At 40.5% G+C, this 21,796-nt stretch overlaps 1 protein-coding gene across 1 annotated transcript in view; it reads right to left on the reverse strand.

Annotated features, from left to right (window-relative positions):
* The window catches only part of neurl1aa (neuralized E3 ubiquitin protein ligase 1Aa), a 57,355-nt gene that overhangs the window by 20,046 nt on the left and 15,513 nt on the right, over positions 1-21,796 (reverse strand). Inside the window, exons 2-3 of the mRNA XM_083923879.1 lie at positions 18,300-18,550; positions 16,970-17,291 (exon numbers count right to left, since the gene is read on the reverse strand). Coding sequence (XP_083780005.1) covers positions 16,970-17,291; positions 18,300-18,550 — 573 coding nt within the window. The remainder of the gene's footprint in view (positions 1-16,969; positions 17,292-18,299; positions 18,551-21,796) is intronic.

The raw sequence follows: 21,796 nt of genomic DNA on the forward strand, positions 1-21,796 counted from the left end.
AGACCCTAGGACAGGCTTAAGAAATGAACAGAGCCTGACGACGTATGGCTTTTAAGTTGTAATTGAACAGCTCAATCTGCCATGTCGTCCATTCCCTGGTTTTATTTTTCATTTTTTCAGACAGAAAGCCATTTGCTGGAGGGAGGCCTTTAATGAAGTAGCTTAATGCGACTCGGCCTTTCTGATGATTAGGGAAGGCCTCTCCTTTGGCCATAGACAGAGGAGCAGGCATGCTAACTGCTCAACCACAAACCCATTTTTATGCAGAGCCTGCGGCGGCACTCTCGCAGGGGGGTTATTGTGGGATTTGAATGACATCACCAAACGAAATTGTATGTGTACATCTTCCAGGGGCAGCCATTTCTCTGTTGCCCATCACTCCATCCTAAATTGGATTACGACGGGACAGACTTTGTTGCAAGACCTCCGGGACATGCGGGCGGACTGGAGCTTCCGGAGGATGATGACATGTCTCGAGGGATAACAGCGGACAGGGGGAGACAACAGAGGAGAGGTAAAGCCAGGAAGGGAGGAACATCTGCCTGTGACAATGCTGGATTTATGTTGAAAAGAGTCGGCCGGGGCTCTCAAACAGGCGCAAATTATCTCACTCTCTGTATGTGTTGTCATTCAAACTCTTAACTCAAAACGCAGAATGTGTTAACACAAACTCGTAACACACAGGAAATTGATTCCTTTAAAAAAATCTATTTCATTCATTCAGTCATCATTTTTAAAAAGCTTCTCCACAGGGTTTATTTGCCTTTTAATACCCTCTCCCTTTTCCTCTTCACTGCTCACTTTTCAAAGAGTAGTCATTTCAAAGCCATATTGCCTTGTGAGGCTGGTGACAAGGAGACACTATGTGCTCCTAATGCTTGCTGTTAGCATGGAGGACAGAAAGAGGAATGAAAGGACTGCATAATATTTACAATGCATTTAAAAAAGCCTATGAATGTGCGTTTGTGTGTGTGTGTGTGTGTTTGTTCACTTGTGCGTGTGTATCCATACCCGTTTGTGACCTCACCAGCTGCTGCCCGCTAATCATGGTGCACCTGCGTTTTTTAGCTGATACAATCCCTTTGTCCTATTGGTCCTTTTCAAATTCACCACTCACAGATGCTCTCTGCCATTGGCTGAGGCCAGAATTTTGCACTTTGAAAGCAGCATTAAACTAAAGTGTGTGGGTGTATGTGTGTGTGTGTGTGTGTGTGTGTGTGTGTGTGTGTGTGTGTGTGTGTGTGTGTGTGTGTGTGTGTGTGTTTGCACTTCTCTCTCATGTAGAAGGACATTGTAATGGGGCCATGGAAGATGCAGCTGCTGACACTGTGAGCCTTGAGGGGTTGGGGAACTGGGGGATTCATCACCTGATTCTTTGCTTTTGATTGAATTTCGAACCGAACGTAGCACCTGTTTGGCTGAACGATTAATTAATTCATAGAGGGGAGTGTGAGAGTTATGGGTCAGCTCTTTCATTGGACATAAAAAAAAAAAAATTCTCCCAGTTTCCCTTGGGGCAAATTTGATGAGAATAATTAAGCACTTGTTGGGCTAATCCATTGCAAATACATGGACAAGGGAGAGAGAATGGCAGCGTGTCTATTTTGGCCCGCACACGTATTGGCTCACACTGTAAATGTTTTTGATTAGGGAATAGCCGCAAAGCAGGTTAGCTAATGCTGTGCATGGGGAGGTGAATAGAGGCAGAGGCTGGCTTAGTGGCTTTGCCAGCCTGAGCAGACGGAACGTGTGAGGGGTTTGAGCCAGTGTGTGTGTGCGGGGGGATTTACTGTGTCTCATGCGCACAATCTATCTCACAGGGCTTATCTTTATCCACAGTGTCTGGAGGGTTTCATCTGATGTCGGCAAAGGTGAAAGAACTAGGAAGAGAAAATGAAAAAAGGGAGAGGAGAGGAGCACTGAAGGTGCAAAGGGAACTGTTCGGATCAGTCAAGAAGGTAAAGGGTAGAGATGGATATTCAGGGAGATTCTGCTAAGAACAGATACAGCAGAGAGTAAGGGAGACAACTCAGGGACCAACCCTGGGATAAAGAAACACTAACTGACCGACCAAGCGAGTGAGGAAGCGAGATAGGGGGGGGGGGGGGGTATTTAGAAAAGAGACGTGGAGTCAGAGAGTCAGAGGGGTCTTTGCGCTAGATGTTTGGGATGTTCTTTATTCCCTGGCATTGGCCCAATCCCCAGTCCCTGATCGCGCTTTGAACCTGGGGCTTTTGGAAAGAGCAGCAGGCTCCCGGCGCGACACATGGCCATGACAAAGAGCCAGGGAAAATGCCCGGTAAGTCGCTAAAGCCCTGTCCCTTAGGTCATTGGCAGAATTCAGCATGTGCCGCCCGTTTTCTGCCAATCAGCATGCCAGGACCTCAGTGTTAATAACCTCCATCAGAAGATTCAGCTCAGAGTATTTTAGCATCTTTCAATGTATGTCTATGGTTTACCACTTTATTATTTTGATTCAGTGTCACCGCTCTCATCAACCTCGTTTACAGCAGCATCAGGCAGCTGTTTTCAGGGATAAAGCTCTGATAAATCCATTGTACCCTAGAGCACACAACCAAACTGCAGACACACAACATTAGCCGGTGAACGCAGTGGACTTTGTCAGTTAAAAAGACAAATATTTCCCTCAGCAAACTTGGGAGGAGTGGCTTGTCACTCAAATGAGAACAGCCGGTCCACCTTAGAGGTTAGTCCAGTGAGCCTCAGTTGAAGTTGTTGTTAGCTTCAGGGCTAAAAAGCAAAGACATGGGCACTTGGCTCTGGTCTTGAGGAGTTGAAGCAAGAGAAATGTATCCCAACATAGTTTTTCTCTCAGTCTACGCACACAAAAACAGTGTTTCTTCTTCTCAAACACATCTTGGTTAAAAAAAATCCCAGATGTTTTAGCCCTGTGTGACGGGCCACCAGACTTATATCGTACTGGAGGAAACCCTGCTGTTATCAACCAACCAACTCTGGGTTTGTTTAAAACCTACTCAGGTTTCTTGCCCCATCACAAATAACTTTGGGAGTTAGGGCTGCCCCCGATCAAGGATGTTCTTGGTCGACCAGTGGTGGTCGTTACTTACTTACATTTTAAGGTGGTAGGTCATGTTCGGCTGACGTTACCTACATGTTTAGGAAGTAGGTCATGTTCGTCCTGGATGAGAGATAGGCGTTTTTCTTGTAAAGTTTGCATGTGACCTTCTTGGGGTCATCCTTGTTCTTTTCAAAGTGATCCCATATTTTAGACGTCTTTCCCGATATGATTGGCTATTAATTATTAACTGTCTAACCGTGATGAAAGGGACCTGCCCTGTTAAAAAAAAGTGAGTGTCTCGCCTACCTGTATCCAGCCCTTCAAATTAAAAGCCCTCCAGTCTTTTAGGCCTCTAAACCCTTTGAACAAGTCCTCATGTCTGTCAGCTTGATGTTTCTCCCAGTTGGTCGTTGGTCAGACGGGCTTTGTGGTGTCTGTAGGCTTGCCCTTACTGTCGGCAACATAAGCGAAATATGGAAGTATTTCATGCGTCTGCCTTTTCAACAAGTCTAGGACTGTCGGCAGGAGCACTTGAGCAACTGTCAGCCATGTCTGTCTCACTCTGTGACTGTCTGTCACTATGAAACCGCGCCGACTCTGGCTGAAGGCAGTGAGGAAGCAGAGAAGCTGCACACAGACACGCCCCGCTGTGGCACAAAGTTCATGGTACCGATACTAATAAAACGTGAGCCCACAATATCTTTCTATCTTTAGTATTGTTTTACCATGCAACACTGCAAGACACGGCTCCAAATGTTGTTGTTTTTTTCCTGCTACCAATAGACTAATGAAATTTTGGTTGGCTAATGATTTTTTGGCTGACCAGTGCTTGGTCGACTATTATGGAGTGGCCCTAGAGTACAATGGTCTTATTACCAATAGGAAAATGAAGAGGCCAAAACTAAAAAATATGTCCAAGGTTGTAATAAATTGGAATAATCCTTTAAATAGGAGCATCATCACATCACATGACTAACATGGCTGCTGACACTGACTCTCATCCCCTTGAACGGTGTCATAAAGGAATACTCATATACCATGTTGTCACTCTGTCTCAGTGAAAGTGTATAAGCAGGAACAGTAAATATGGCATTGATCCCCCTGGTGCTGCTTCAGAGGGATAGGAGTATCCAACAGCTGGATGTTTTACAAGATCTTCACTGAGAGTCACACTTTGAGCTACTGGTACAACAACTTCTTCTGAGCAAAGACACAGGTTTGAGGAAAAACAGGAAAGTTACCACTAGTTTACCCTTATTAAAAAGTTGTGTGTTGAATTTCTGGAATGGAAAGTTTAACGAATGTCCTCTGATGTGTTTCTTTGAAGAGAAATTTAGTGAACCTGAGTCTCCAGCCAAGCTATAGTAACTTAAAAAACTAAATGCCAAACCATACAAATCCAGTTTATTCTTTTTGGCCTTTTGAGCTCTCTTACCAACATCCATCATATATTATATGTAACAAACTTAAGCCAAGAAACACAACGTTGCTAAATTTGCTTTGCTTGATGCATAGAGGTCTTTGCAACACTAAATTACATTTCCTAAACGAGTACAAAAAAAGAGTCAGATTTACACCATGTTTTCTGCTTTGTGTATTTTGGTTGGAGGGTCCGTGTGAAGCATCAGGATTTCGATTTGTGCTGCTATGAACTGGGAGAATGAGTCTTGCCAAGTCAAACACCAGTGCCAATCAAGTGTGCACAATAATCAAATCATCTTTTCGCTGAAAGTAATTGGTTTCTCTCGGAAGTATGTGAACCCTGGTCTGTCTCTCTCTCTGAGCTGGATAACACAACAAACGTTGCTAATAGACTGTCAATCCAGATGACTTCATGTTAGTGGAGTCCGAGGAGTGGAGCCAGAGCATAGTACAGAGAGAGCCAAAGCCCAGCCAGTGACCAAAAGTGCAAAAACAGAAGAATTGAGAAGTTATTTCATTTTTAAATGTTCTTTTCTATTGTACCCTAAGAAAACCTGCTATATTTTTGAATTATTCAAGTCAGGAATCCAGTTACATTTAAAAAGTATTTGTTTCTCTGAACACTTTGGGACTGTGCTTAATTAGTTGGGTTTACAATTGCTCTCATCTTCTCCCCTGCTATGTTTTTCTAATTGTCATTAGATATTCAGTAAGTTTTTCATGCTAATTAGTCTCTGTGTAGCTGTGGGCTAGAGAAAAACAGTTTAAAATGACGTGGGAAGGGTAAAGCAAAGCAAATTACACAGCTGATGAAGGTTGTGCTAATCCACTCACACACTCCTGTTCTCTCAGCCCACTTCTATCTGACTTTACACCAACAAACTAAGGTTAACATCACATTTACATTTGAGCCAACGCCAGACCGGAATGGGTTTAATTCAAATTTCATGTCATTAATACGTTAATACAATAATGCTCAACAGCCGGTTCTGATTGAGTTGCTAGTCATGCATAATAATGAAGTCTGAGAGGGTTTGTAAAGGGGCTGTTGAAGCTCTGTGTATAACAGTATTAGTCATAGGGCTGAGACGATATACTTTTCTCCTGATTTGATGGTATCATAATACTTGGGTGCCAATTCGATATGTATTGCGAATCTACAAATATTGTTATTTATTTACTTTTGAAACACTAGATCGTTGAAAAAATTTAATCATACACTTCAGAGAAAATATCTAGCGGTTTTCAGCATGTCAGAGATGTTCTGAAGGGAAATATAGAAGCAATCATTGTCAGGAATTATAGAGCAATGTGTTTTGATTGCACCTCAACTAAAAAAAATACTGAACTCTCACTTGAGAAAATCTCTAAATTGAGAAAAAAAAATGTTTAATTTTCAGCATGTATTTAGTCAAAGACATCCTAAAGTCAAATATATCATTAAATGTCAGGACTTCTCAAATGTAGCTATTTCAAGGTACAAATATAGGACTTTTACTTTAGAAATGTTCTAAATTGATAAGTACAAAGTATAAGGATTGATTATTTTTTTTTTCGTGCAACCTAATAATCAAGTAATAAGACTCTCCATTCACAATATAGGGGTATTTTCATGTTACTGTATGTGTTGTATGTAATGTATACATATACCGGCATACTCTGGATTTAAAATGTGAGGGTACAGATTGTGGACTGTCTGGTATTTCCTCTTTTAGATATCACGTCACATTGACCTTAGACTACAACAATAAAAGTGGCAAATTCATCCTACCTTCGTATATACCAATATGAGGCAACTGAATAGATCCAGGCATTTAAAATATATTCAAAAAAAACTTTTAAAACACGATATTTAAGTGAAAAAACAATTGAAATATTTCACCCCCATCCCTAATTCATCCCTCTAATTCCTTTATCTGTACTTGCCTTTTGTATTGAATGTTGTTCAACTGGATCCGTTGGGTCTAGGCTTTAACGTATTCAGCACTAATTGTTGTTCAACAAGAACTGCATTGTATTTCAACACTTGGACAAATTGTGCTTGCTCACCATTCCCTTTACCAGTAAAAGGAAACCTGAGCACATGTAGGTGTGGCAGCTGGAATGATACATGAGATAACATTAGCCATATAATTTCTATCAGAGATGGCCTCTTTCACTTTAGCCCTGCCATGTTGAGAAAGGTTCCAACAGGACGACCCTGCCTTGCGAGCTGACGCTCTGTCAGAGATAAGCTAGCTATTCTGACACGTCTTGTGAAAGATGTAAACAAAGAGTTGGGGCCTGCCGCGCCTTCATCCATCAAGCCTTCACACATTGTTTTACTTTTGCTGAAGCACTTCAGTTTCCAGGAGCAGTATTTCTTTTCACCTAGCACACGTCTGTCCTCTTTACACAAAAGCACACTTCTACATGGTTAGTCCTGCAAAATAAACACTGCATTGCTACATAAAAGAGAGGAGGAGATTGTGGTATCATACTTATATACAGAGATGCATCAAAGCAAGAGCACACAACTTTAGGTATCACATCATGCATCATGTTCTCTGGTTGATTTGTTAAAAAAGTGGCTATTTTCAAAATGCTCTCTCATTGCTTCGACTGCTCTGCTGATCATCAGAGTGACAGCATAGATTGTTGCTATCTGATGTTGCAATGGGATCTCATTCTCCTGTCAAGAGCTACAATGTAATTCAATCCATCACCTGAGGACAGTCTCATAACATTGCAGACGTCAGAAGCTCTTCTGTGTTTCCACCACGCAGTGTAAATGCAGTTTTCCTGATGGACTACAGATAGCCTCTCTTCCAAGACACTATGTTTTGAGCAAACTAAATTAACTGCTATGCTTCTTTGATGTGACAGCTAGATTGGCAAACCTCTTCTCTGAATCAGCCTGGTCAGAAAGGTGTTAGCAGCCTCAAGCATTTGCAATCAGACTTTTTTCTCTTGTCCTTTAGGGAAGTCCACACAAGGCCCCTCTTGATTAAAGCTCCACTGTGACTGACTCATACAATCGGAGTCCTGCTGGCTTCACAACAGCTGGAATTACTCAGTAACTCAGCCTGCTAGCTGATGTCAAGTAAAGTTCTGCTGTGTGCATGTGCGTGTGTGTGTGTGTGTGTGTTTGTGTGTGTGACAGCTAACCTCAGGAACGGGGATACGGGCATATATTAAACAACCTTTTCTGGCTTGCTGGATTTCATGCCTATGGGGACAACTTTTGTCTGCTCCAAAGAGTATCCTGCCAAACCGCAGCAATATTGTATTTTCCAAGTTCAAGGCCAGGTGCAGTCGATCACCTGCTACCTCAGGCACCTAAGCAGAGACATCACCACATCTGACACCCTTTTCTTTGTAGCAAAAGCATAAAAAGGTGGATGTGTCCGTGTATTCTTGCCTACATGCATGTTTTTATGCAGTCACTGTGGATGCCCCATCATATGATAGGGTAAGAAAACTTTCTGTCTGAACTTCGTTGGAAGGTTGAAAGGTGGGAGGTGAAACTCTTAAAGAGATGGGGAACAGAACTTGCTGTATTCATCTGTGCTCTCTTCAAAGCCACCAGACTCCTTTGACAAAAACAATAATTTTACCTTGCAGAACACAGGAGCTGCTGGTCTACCGCCGCCTCGATCGGTTAGTCAGTTAGCTTTAAAGCACCATCAAGTCACAAACATAAACTAACTAACCAAACAATTAACAAAATTACTGTTTTTGTCAGAGGAGGTTTTGGAGGGTAAAGATGTTTACAAAGCTTCAGTTCCTCGTCGCAGGACTGTTGGCGGCATTGTAAAGCGGTGAAAATATTAAGTATAAGTATAGTGTACACTAAAACTGAAGTTGATTTATTTAGGTGGGTCTATTTTTAGATGGCTAAAATATGTTTTACTACTGCCCCTGTTCACAGTAGTAAGTTGATATGCTTCTGTGTAAGGACTCACAACTGATTTTTCAAACTGGGGCTGAATCTACAGCCATGTACTGAAGGTAACACTGACTATGAGTTTGCTATGACTATGAAGTACCCCACCTCAAAAGATCCACACACAGGCTGTGTGAAAGGGGCTTAATGGGATAGTCTTTAAGACCCTTTCACACAGCCTGTTCAAGGCAGAAATGTTGCGCCATGATTCCGTCTCACCCTTTTGTAATAAAAGTTTGAACATTGAATAGGGGTACAGAGTTGTTCCACTATTAAACCAGAACAGAGGAAGTAACAGAGCTGAATCGCCTTCTGTGTAAAAGAACACCCTGGATTGCGGGACTTCACACACACACACACACGCTAGATGTTGCCGCTGTTGTGTTACACGTCACACATGTTTTGCTTCTGAAATGCCGGGATGCTGTCTAAAATCACAAACTGGGCCACCGTCGTTTGGTTCATTTTAAAACAAGCAAGTCTGGCATAATGGCAATTTTTCTTCGCGGCAGTATTGAGGAATCTGTGTAAAACAGCCATTAAATCGCTGTCATGCTCTTGTGGGTGTGAAATCACAACATCTTCCCTGCCCCCCTTGGGCCTGTCATGTATGATGTATCTCCCTGGTGAATCCTTTGGGGTGGATTATCACATGATACCGTTCCTATTTCAATCTTTCTACATCAAAGCCATTGCAAATGTCGCCCGGGGATCTTCTGCTCTGACCTCAGAACAGCATCGAGATGCTAAACAGATACATCTCAAGATACAAAGGCACATGCACGTCATTCGGAACTGGGATAAAAATAAAGTGGCTATAGTCAATATTTTCATATTCACAATGGATTATGTAACTACTTGTATAGTAGGTGAAAGGGGACTAATCAACTGTGGTTAGCTGACTTTAAATGCTCATTATTTACATAATCCAATCGATCTGATTAAAGGAGCACTAATCAATATTTTTTATAAATAAATGGGTAAAATGTAATGTAAAAGTTATCATGTAAATCTAAAGAAAGTTATCACCGACTCTGCAGTTCTCCCTGGCTCTAAAAAGCATTTTAACATTTTCCCTCTGGCAAATGTGTTGTTTTGGTTCACTAATACTACTCTTATCAACCTCATTTCCAGCAACAGCAGACAGTTGTTCTCAGTGTAAAAGCTCTGATAATCCGACTGTATCCATCCAGCACCAAACAGCATTTAGAGAGTTTTTTCATGGAGTTAAAGGAGAGTGAATATTGGACTTACATTAACTAGGTGGACACGGACATGGGTCCAAGTTAATGCTCTGCTTGATTAAATGTGCAGCTACTCACCATATCAACTTAAATAGTGATAATGTGCGGGTACGTGTGTGTGTGTGTGTGTGTGTGTGTGTGTGTGTGTGTTTGTGTGTGTGTGTGTGTAAAGGTAACATGTTACAGTTGTAACATACAGTACTTCTTCTCTGGCTACGTACATGCCATCATGGCAACATCATGTCAGCATGTAGCCAGTGCAGAAACATAAACTAAACATCCTGAGAAATACCAACAGCAGTGGTCCTTTCTGCAGGGAATGGCAGCAACCAAGATCCAGAAGTATTTTTCAAAAATAAAACTTGCTGTTCTTTGTCAGTTCTTGGCAAATACTATGGTGTTAGCTAGAGATATGTTACCTTTTTAACAAGGCTAAATGTTTGTGTTGAGCCTGATGCCTTCAGTCACATGGCCATGTACACGGTTCATTCATTCAACAGTGGTATCAGATTGGTATCAGGTATCCCCTGATACGCTCAGCCCAGGTATCGGTATTGGATTGGATCAGAAAAAAACTGTATTGGTGCATCTCTAGTGTTAGCCAAGGCTGCATGCTGCGAATGTTCTCCTGGGAATGCCAAAAGCATGGGCACCACCATTTGTAACACATTTTACATGTGTAATTTGCAAACACAAAATTTTAATTTTCAAGCATGTTATTATGCTGTTTACTAGCCAATACTGTTTTCAGTCAGATGCCATTCAGTTATTTTCTAAATTAGATTAGGATTTAACAACTTCCAACTTCCAACTATATTCAGTAGGCGCAACCAATATAATTGCCAACAAATGGACTTAAACGAGCCATCCAGTTGTGTTGACATTTTATACATTAAATTATCACATCCTTGGTATGAAATCAATGTAAAAACAGTTGCTTGCCTGAAATATTGTAGTATTTCCATGTAAACGTTTTGTTTAATGCTGTTTTTTTTAACTATAGCTCACACTGTTACAATTGAGACCCATATACTCTTCAATTGACTGACAGTGTCCGCTCATGACTTGTTTTTTCAATTGAAAGACTTTGAAAGTGATTTATGATTGCATCGTTTACCTGAAAATATTACAGTAGTAGGTAAAATAAATCTGAGTAAAAGTGTGAAAAGAAAAAAAAAAAGTTAAATTATGCCAACTTCCCCCTACTTTATTGTATGCTTTTGTGTCTATGTGTTTACATGAAAGGGGGCTTAGTCCTAGGTTAGTCTTTAAGGGCCATTAATGGAGTAAAGAAATCTCTCCCATTTCAAGCAGTGAGAAGGACACCCGCACAACGTTCATGTGTCTTGCCTCCCGAGCAGATTATGCCAGTACGTGACTGATGGTGCGTGAGATGACTTCCATTGTTGAACAAGCAGTCTCCTACCCAGTTGTGTTACTCAGAGTGGTCAGATCCTCCAACAGGAATAGACAAATGCAAAAAGGAACTTCCTGACCAACAATTTTTTGGATAGTCATCAACTGATGACCAAAAGTCCCTTCCCTACTTTGATTGTTTTGTTTCCATCTATTATTTCAGCACTACACATAGATTCATCAACTGTCTCGTACCACTAGTTTCATGTGTGGCCTTGAGACTGTATTTTTGTTGACGCAGGTCAAGCATCCACATAGGCTTTCGTTTAGCTGTAGTGAGTCTGTGGGGGATTTGGCAATTAGGAAGCATGTTTTTTCTTAAATTGTTTTATGAATTGGCGCACCCTGCAGCCCTTCCCTTGTCCATCGCCCTACTTGATGCCTTTTTTGTTGATTATTGTGTAACCAGTTATTAATCAGAAAGCTTGTAACTGTGATTGTTACTTCTGTCGGCACACAAAAGATAAATAGCTGTGCATGCCTGACGAATGACGATAAAATGATCTATATATCGCGATAGAAGATTCTGGCCATATTGTCCAGTCCTAGTTTAGGGTGTTTAAAGGTGGTCCCATATACTACATATTGATATATGTACAATTAAACAACCAAAGCATGCCCTGTGCTTCCAATTATCTCAGCTATTCTTAAATCTATCTTTCAGAATCTACATTTTGACGTAGCGTTCTAGTACTCTCCATTTTAATTTTGTCTTTGCTAAAGGACAAAAAATGTTTCAATTAATTTTCTGCGGGTTATAAGAGCAGGAGGTGGTTGAATAAAAACACCCCGACCTTCTACTTGTCCAACCATTAGTCATGCTTAGCAGCCAGCATGTTCATACAAAACACAAATCCATACTGACAACACACAAAAGCCATTAAATAAAATGAGTGACCTGAAATGAGGAACATAATGCAACAGCTGGAAGGAGAAGCATATCAAGTGATATGAAGACAGGTAGAATTTCTCATTTGAATAGGCAGTGGAAGCTGCTTTTGAATATGTGTGCAGCACTATCCCTGCTGAATGGAGACACGAGACATACTACCACAGCCCCCCCACTAATTTACATTATCAAAGGCCTACGTACACAAGCTGTACAAAATCTCTTTGAGCAGGAAACTTAATCCACCGTAGACTTTTAATTCAATCTTTATGTAGCGAGGAGTATAGTATTTCCAAAGAGGCTCAATGAATAATCTCACTCGCTGCTGAAAAATGCTGAAATGGAGAAAGTATAAATGTTATTGATCCTACAGGGGTGTAGGCTGGGGAGAATTGGAGAGAATACAATAAAGAATCTAAGTTTAAAAAACAAGGGATTTAAAGATAAAATGTCTACAATTGTAATAAAACCTTTGTCAGCAGTAGCTCAAGCTCTATTTCTTCTAAGACAGCTATTTAGGTATTGGAAGATTTAGAAGGAATAAATAAAAATGTTGCATTTCTACCACTTCTATTGCTATAGGTCTCCTCCCAAGCTATGGGTTTAATTGAGAATCGGAGACTGAAAAGAATAACACGAGCTTCTCAAATGCCAGATAAAATAAGGAGTGAAAGCGAGGGAAAGCCCTCAGATGTGGACGCCTTAGGGCTTATCCAAGGATAGGGAAAGGTTCATGGAGCGTTGCTCACAGAAACGTGATGCGCAGAGCTGACACAATTGGCCATTCAGCATCACAAAGGGCCGTGTCTAGTCTGGATGATGCATTTCTATCTTGACCTTCGGTAGCTGAACAGGCCTCTGTTTGTGGGGGGCAGATGTCAGTCAGTTGGCCCCTTGAGGAACATGAGCAGTGCTCCGAAAGCAGCCCTGCATATGGCCTGACTGTAAAAAAGACAGTAGAGATGACTTAAGTAGGGCTCAGGAGAAGCTCTGTTTCTGATTGAAATGGTGCTTGGAGCATGTGTTTCAAAGGGGTCAGACATCTCTCAGAAAGATGCATTTCAGAGACTTCAGTTAAATAAACCTTAGGGTGGTTGGCTCCACTAGTGGGCCTCCACTATTTGATATTTAAACCATTTTCTGCATGTCCCATTATCTGATATATTTTTATTCCTTCTGCAAATATCATTAAAGTGATAGATGGGCTTTTTTAAAGAGGGGCTGTGTGAGGTTCCTACCCATAGTGTGCATTATATACAGTGGTCGCCAGTTTAAGACAGGAGTACTGGCATGGAAGCTGCTGTGGATGGGGCCTGCAGCAAAATGTATTCTAGCCACCTAAAAAAATACATTCGAGTTTAAGTGTGCACTATATTTAGAATATGGCCACTACTTTACCTGGCAAACAAACAGCCCTCTCCAACATTTCCTCAACATATTTCTTGCAGAAGCACAACTGTGCCTGGGGCTGTATTATGCCACAGATCAGCTGTTTGGGTCAGACTTTCTGCGCTTAATAGAACAAACAAATTAAGAAAATAAGAATGAGTGATTATGACAGTGAAATGCCGTTTACTGTGGATATAAGAGGATCTCTTTATGAACCAGGGTATACAGAAGAAGAACTTTAGCGGAGAGAGACTGAACGGCTGAAAGAGAGAAAGGGGAAACTTGTGAAAAGGAACGGGCTGTCTGACAGCATGGTAAAATGGTGAAAATATTCAAAAACTAGTATTCTAAATATAAAAATGCCATTTTTTAGTGGCTAAAATACGTTTTGCTGCTGCCCTCATCTACAACAGTAAATTGCTTGAGTTGTTTTCACACTATATATATATATATATATATATATAGTGGCGATTGCTCTAAGACTGCAAGGGAAAAAAAAGTGGTGAAATATGTACTGCTGTGTGTATATTTCATTGACTAAATACGCGCTAGAAAGCCTTCATCTTTTGTTCAGAATCAGCTCCTTATCACAGGTAACCGGAGCAACTTCCTTCTCATTCATCCCCACAGCGCCACAGCACTTTACAGAGTCGGACGCTCAGCTTCTACTGACTTCAATGGGGAAGCGTAGAGCGTGTTGTTCCACTGAAGCCAAACTAGATGGTCATTGGATAAATGCTGGGCTTTGAACTTCCCATCGGACGCTCAGCGTCTCTGGGGGTCTATGGGACAGTGACCTGGCCCGGAAGCTCGGCTTCTGCATGATGATTGGATGAGCTGTCTGAGGCGGAATCCTTTCTGATTGACAGCTAAATGAGCGAATCAGCGATCTCGAAGAATAAACATCCACAGGAGCATTTTCCAAGTTTTTCATTCCATTGTTCTGAACTGATCCGGAGACTTTACAGATCCCCAGAGACTTTGTCTTTGTTAGAAACGACTTGCGTTTTTTTGGTGACTCTGTTCTGTCACTCTGCAGTTTCTTTCCCCAACGAGCAGAGGTAGCTGCGGAGCTTCTCCCCCCGTCACTCACACTCACACTCACGGGCGGTCACACTTCACAGTAGCCTGGCGCAGCAGCTCCAGCTGGGCCACGGCCGTTTTAGCAGCCTAGCTGTGCTGGCCATTGAGAGAACCCTGGTCAAGTCCCTGGAAAAGACGCCTAGTTGGTACACCAAGGTCACAGATCATTTTCTTGAAAAGGAACTAAGGGTAAAATTTACATATAAATAAACAAACACATTTATGATGTAGGCCGGAAAAATGAGCTTCCCCTCCTTGAAAGACCAGCCGCCGCCATATATATATATAGAGAGAGAAAACTAAGAATATGGGCTCCCTCTTACTCAAGACACTAAACATCCACCCCCACCACCCTGAAGATATCAATCAACACAGTGCACAATTACAATCAAATGTGCTATCTATGGAACATGTGACCCAGTCTATTTTTCCAGCAGCAGAGGGGGTGACAGCACTGAATCTCCAGGGCAAAGAAATATGTGTATACATTCTCTCACATCAAAGCCCAGACCATACTATCCTGGGCTATGTCCTTGTGGAATGTATGCTAAGCTACCCAGCATACCTTGATAATGCAAAGCAGCACCCCCCTTCCTTGCTGCTTTTGTGTAAACATGGGGGCTACATATTGGTCAGATATAGATAGCCTTTGTTCATGGCTTTTCTATTGCTTCATGGAAGGCTTTACTGTACACAAAAACGAGAAGGTCAACCTCTAGAAATGACCTGTTTACAGTAAACATGAGGACACAGGAAAAACCAGTTTGGTCCTCTCCAGAAATAAACACCTTATGGCTTTCAAACACTGAATTAACGAGAAAATAGTGATGACAAAAAAATGAAAAAACAATCACTGATGCTTTGGTGAAAGATTGTGCCACAATACATCATAATAAATCATCATTTATTTTTAGGTATACTTGAAGACAAGTAGACAAAAGTTTGATTGTCCTCTTGTCATAAGCAGCAAACTTAGGCACAAGGTTCTAGTGGGGGAACACAGTTACACAGACACTAGTAGGCTTACAGGCACAGTGGACTAGGTTTGCATTTGCCCTCATTGATTCAGGTATATGAGGACTCCACAGGGTTGTGTGAGCTCACACTTTATACAGACAGTTGTAAAATTGATATTCCATTTGTTTTAATGTTTTCAGATAAAACTAGAGGCGTCATGGTACATCAATCTGGATCAATATATAGTTTCATTTACGATCCAATATCATCGATGCAAAGTGAAAATATTGATATATCATTGTCTTTAAGATTTGCTTTAATTTTGAAATTTCCAATTCAGATTTATTCATATTTATTACAAAGAATATTTTTATTTTCATGTAAATGTCTGGAAAAGCTCTGGTGTGTAAAATTTTCTAATTATATTTAAGTGGCTTTTTGTGAGTTGATATAAATATAACTAATGTATCAAACGCTTGAGTCCAGTTTTCATGCTAAAACAAGGTTGTCCCCGGTTATCTGATATTACATCAGACTCCTTACATTTATTTTGAAGAATATCAGCTTTTTGAACAGGATAAAGAATTCTAGATGTAAATGGGAGTGATTCAATTGATTGCACTGCATCCACTTAATATATACTACAATATAGTAATGCAGTATGTTTTTGTTGTTTGGTTGTATGTATGTTAATCAGTGTATGTCATTTCAAAAGCGTGTCTCTGAGTCTGACCAAAAGTAGACCAAGAAAAGTAACCACCTAGAATGGCCATAATGGCAAAAAGGGGTCTACTCACCTTATCCCCTTCCATATTCATCCTTGTGTGTTGTTGACTTACTTGCATTAATATACTGTCTTCTAAGAAAACTCAAAGGCTACATGCAATGACGGATTATCAAGGGACTATTATGGGGATAATCTTGAGTCATTTCACTTTGATGGTCAACCATATTTATGTAAACAGCTGAATTTACAGCACTCACAAACATTGTCACCCTGCAGATTTTGTTCTGCCACCCAATCAAAGCACCTGGAAGAAAACCGGCTGAGGCCGGCTGGACCAAACAATCAGCTCCCCATACAACAACAAAGAAATGTAAGATGCTATGTGAGGGGTTACAATATATGTGACGCTCTAGCAATTAACACTAACAACTGGTTATACATTTTCCTGGACCCAGCATGATCTGAAAACTACAATGATATCTGAGAAGAAAATAAACTTGTGTTGGATAATTACTGTTTGGTCAAATTAGCTTCAAAACCTGGGGGTTGTGTAGATTCCTAAGCATTTAGCCATACTGGCTGTCAAGAAATAGTCTTAGGGTACTTTTCATTTAGAGCAGATTTAGTCCACACTATAATTTACAGAGACTATTAACGAACAGTGCGACAGTGGTGAGGAAGATGTTCCTTTTAACAGGCATTACCTTAACATAATCTGGTGAACCCTTTTCAATTTCAGTTATATTAATCTGTTAATTAAATGATCACAAACTGATTTATTTTTAGGGCCCCAGAGGGTCTGGGTCTCTGAGGCATTAGCCTGCCTTGCCTGGTTGTTAATTCAGCTCTGCAGTCTATGCTTCATCAGCCATCTCACCTAGCAGCTGCACTCCGCGGGTCAGACCGTACACATCAATGAGGGCCCAGAGGGGCTCAGCTGTGCGGACTCCACTGAAGAACAGCATGGGACTGGACTCGTTAATGCGGTAGAAGACTCTGCCTTTCTTGTCAACCCAAAATGCGATGATGTTGCTCTCGTTGGCAAACTCCTCGGGCAAGGCCTTGGCCCAGAAGCCGCTCTGGGACACCAGGTCGGGACAGGCGTACTTGGGCAAGTTGTCTGGGTTTATCCTGGAGGGGTCTTTGGCGGTGAAGCCCAGACGTAGAGCCCCGCTCCAGCAACACTGCTTTTTCGTAATCTGGGGAGAAGAGGAGAAAATGTGACTTTATTGCAGGGCTGGATTATGGCCAAAACCATAGTCTTGATTACTTTGGTGAATATTGATCCCTATTTAATGTGATTACGCATTTATTGGAATTTAAATATAATTAAACTGAAAAACAAATTAAGAAACACACACACACACTGAACGCGACACAATAATCGTTTTATCTTGATTACGTTGTGTTCATTACCATGGAAAGCCATGATCATAATTTAAAAATTAAATTGGAATAATAATCCAACCCTACTTTATTGGTAGCCTGTTATTTGAAAATATTTGATGCTTTTCCTAGAAATTTGATATCAGTGCAGACTGCTATTTGACATAATCACTTCTACATCTAATTTGACTACATGGTTTTCCTTACAATGCAGACAGTGTAGCTGAGTCTTTATTGTAGTTGAGTCCTCTAGAGTCGATTTTAAAGTCCTTTTACTTGTTTTTAAAGCTCTTAATGGATTAGAGTCGACCTACATCTCAGACTCTCTGCTGCTCTATGTCCCTTCACGAGCCCTCAGATCCTCCACTGCTAGCCTGCTAGAGGGCCAAAACCCAACACAACAGAAAACTGGAGATGCAGCTTTTTACAATTACACTCCAAAACTATGGAATTCATTACTCCAAATCATCAGAGAGGCATTTTATTGTATTTATTATTATTTTATAAACATTTTATCCCTTTTATTGCATCTTTTATTTCTTTTTTTTTCTTTCCTTCTTTTTATTCTATTTAAGTGTGCCACCTATTGATTTGCCCATATTTCATGTTTACTGCTTTTAATGGTAAGCACTTTGAGCTGCATTTGTTGCACAAAAGGTCCTCTATAAATAAAGTTTATTAATATATTATTATTATTTATTGAAGAACTTCACATTTTAAGTATTAACCTAAGATAAGAAAAAAAACCAGCACAATTGTTTTGACAGTTTAGAAGCTCCCAGACTTTAAAAGCTCACGTGCTTTATTCTGACATAAAGTACCTTGAGGCGGACTTGCTCATACAGCGCTATGGGCCTGTTGGTGAAGGTGATGGCATTGCAGAAACTGGCCTGCCTCTTGACTGTCTTCTGAGCGAGGTCCATGACGATTTGGGATCCCTTGGCGTTCGGATGGAAGAGGAGTGGGCTGATGGGAAGGGGCCCGCCAACGCTGCCATACTGGATAGGCAGGCACCTCTTGGGTTTGTGGTGGCATCGGTGTGACGTGGACGGGAACGGGCCACCGAGGGAATCTGAAGGAGAGAAGGAGAGCAAAGCACAGAGAGAATTGAGCTCTAATGTGAGAAAGACAATAAAAATGTTCTAATTAGGAGCAGGAGGTGAGGTTTAGTCACTGTATTTAGTGTGTGATATTTTGTTTAAAATTTGTCAGAAAGCTTTGCATCAGAGAAAAAAACATCAGATATTATCGCATGTTCTAAGATTTCTAAGTTCTTGTAATTGGGTTCTTTGTTGATTATTTGTGATCAATGGAGTAATAAGCTAATCAGCTGTAATCACATTGGGCTCTGCAGGGTGAAAAGAAAAAATACATGGAGGTCTCGAATGCAACACATGTCCAAGACAGAAATGATGCACTTCAATTATTCACATATTTGTCCCAGATAAACAGCGCTTTAGCCAATGGATGCGATGGTCCATGGTAACGGTTGGGCACCTGTCAACACAAGTCGTTGGTAGAAGCCAGACATGTGACTGTCTTTTGTTCCAATTTTCATGCACATCCCGAGTCATTTTTTCTTGTGCAAGTCAATCCAAGTCACAGGTTATCACAAGTCAAGTTCCAAGTCAAGTCACATTTCCTTCCAAGATACTGCAATCTTCTGTATTTTGTTTTATAAAGAGACAAGTTATCAGTACTTATCTGATATTCATAATATTGACCAATTTATCTAACCAACGAGTCTGACAAGTCTGAGAATTATAATTACCTTGTATATTTCTTAATTTACACTTAGTAAAATGCCAATGTTATATTCTGGTAATTGGGCTGATTGGTAATATCAATAGTTACTAACTGTATCAGGCAAATGTTAGCAAACATCAGCCCTCAGAGATACCAGGTAACAGAGGCTTCTAATGTCAACATTGACAATGTTTAACATGTTCAATATTTTTATAGCCTAATTTTGCCTTTTTTTTGACATCATGTCTCAAGTCATATTTTCTGTCAATTAAGTCAATAAGTCATCTAAACAATGACTCGACTCAACTCAAGTCCAAGTCACCATGTATCAAACCAATTATCTGGCTATAGCTAAGATTAAGACATTACTTTTTTAGGTTAGCAGCCCCGAAAATACTAACCAGTCAAAATAATTTCATCTTCCATTCCAAGTTTCAGGAGAAACATGCGTGGCCAGTGGATGTGTCTGAATGGAGTCTGGGTGAGAGTGGCTGAGGGGGTATGACCACAGAACTTGACGAGATAGTAGAATCAATATGTACGGTACTGAAGCAATTTCATAGATTTTCCAGAGTTGGTTACTGCCAGACTGAAATTGCTAAATTTTCCTAAACATTCCACCATCTGATACTCCTTCAATATGCTACATATCATCATCCTGGGATGTTAAATGACTTCCAGAAGTTTCAGTATTTGTGTTTCAACATTCCATTTTTTTTGTGGTGAAGGGGTTCAATTTATATTTTTGTGGTGCCCGCTTTCTCTCAAGTTGTCTGGTCTAATGGTGCATCAGTTAGTGATCAAGCAGCTGTATCCAGGAGGACATACAACCAAGCAATAGCAACTGTGATTGCAGGTTGAGAGATAGAGTCCCATTGCTGACTGAAAGCACAGCATGTCTCCCAGCTGTGTTGCATTATGGACTGTTCGAGCTACTGTCAGTGGAGTAATTGGAATGTCTGTCTCTTCTTTGACTGATTTCTCCCTGTATGGTTAACTGGCTCAAAAGAGACCCCAGCTCTTCAAATCAGAGGAACTGATACGCCAGCATAAACATCAGCAATGTCTACCCTTTTTAACCAATCAAACTCCGTTCACCTATGCAGAACACATTTCAATACTAAATGTTAACATTTAAGATATATTTGTAAAATTAAGCCATTGAGACAATTTTTCGAACTATGAGCGGAGATTTCCAGAGACTAACAGCCTGCCGCGGCTAACATGGATTAGCTCGGAGCAGCAAGTTGAATGCAACATTTACGTGTTTTGCTGGAATAAATCATCAATGGGCTCCTTCCTTTTGGATTGTATTTGGACTTTTTACTAAGAGAAGCTGGTACCAGGGCCAGTAGGTAAGTCTTTCAAAAGACTCTTTTAATAAACTCTGTGTTCACTAACTACATCGTTGGTGCTTCGGTTAATGTGTCAGGAGTCTTATCATGCTACTGCAGAGCCTTGGTGGTATTTGGAGAAGTATTTGTGGATAAATAGTACGTTTTAATGCATTCAACTTGCCGCCCCGAGCTAATCCATGATAGCTGCGGCAGGCTTTTTGCGTCTATCTGGAAAATCTCAGCTAATCGTTCATACACAAAAAAATTGTCTCAATGGCTTATTTGATGACCGAATTTGCCTAAAAAAGATCCTTGGATGATTTTACACCGAAATTTCCCTTTAAGGAGAAATTCTACAGGTGAATAAGGTAGAAATCTTAACCAATAGATATCACCATGAAACTACCCCAGTTGATTTCTTACATTAAGCCGATTAATGTTTTCTGAAATTTTATGTTTAAAATTGCAAATAATCTTTTTACTGTAATATACATTACAAACATTTTATGAAGCCAGGATCAAAATTCTTCTTTTATATTGTTGACATATTAGTCAAAGGTTTTTACAGAGAGAGTTTTTGATATCTCTTTTAAGTTTACTTTTTACTAGTTAACTTACTTACTTTCTCTTTTTATCACTCCATAAATAAAAAAAATACTGCCAACAGCCATACAAAACTCATTTTCGACATGCTTTTATGAATAAAATGTTGTCAAGCTATGAATGATATAGGAGCAAAGCCCTTTGTAAAAATCCTCACAATATAGAAAGAAATGAAACCAAATAGACAAATGCAAATAGACAAAGTATAAATGTGTTCATTTTCTTTCCAGTACTCTAGACAAAGACAACGTAATGGAAGAAAAATAAACCAAATTCTCAGACAAGTTCATGAAAAAATTATGTTTGCACCTGCAGTGTCTCCCCTTAAGTCTCATTCCTACCCATGTCATGTGCCCAATTACAAAATATAAATGGCTGTAATTGAAAATGTCAAAGGAAAAAATTATAGTTCATATTCAGTTAATGGTGCGTTGGACTCACTCTGTCCCCACTGCCATAATCACAGAGGGCTGTTTGACAAACAAACAGACTGCAAACTAACAGTGGCAGCAGCAGATGTCCTGTGGAGCCCTGATAAGACTGTGCAGCTAGAAAAGTGTCCTGAAAAAACAGCATGCTTTGTGTTCTCTCTCTCTCTCTGTCTTTGTCTCCGTCCTCTCTCCTCCCTCATG

This window comes from Echiichthys vipera (assembly GCF_963691815.1).
Source record: "Echiichthys vipera genome assembly, chromosome: 2".
Lineage (NCBI taxonomy): Eukaryota > Metazoa > Chordata > Actinopteri > Perciformes > Trachinidae > Echiichthys > Echiichthys vipera.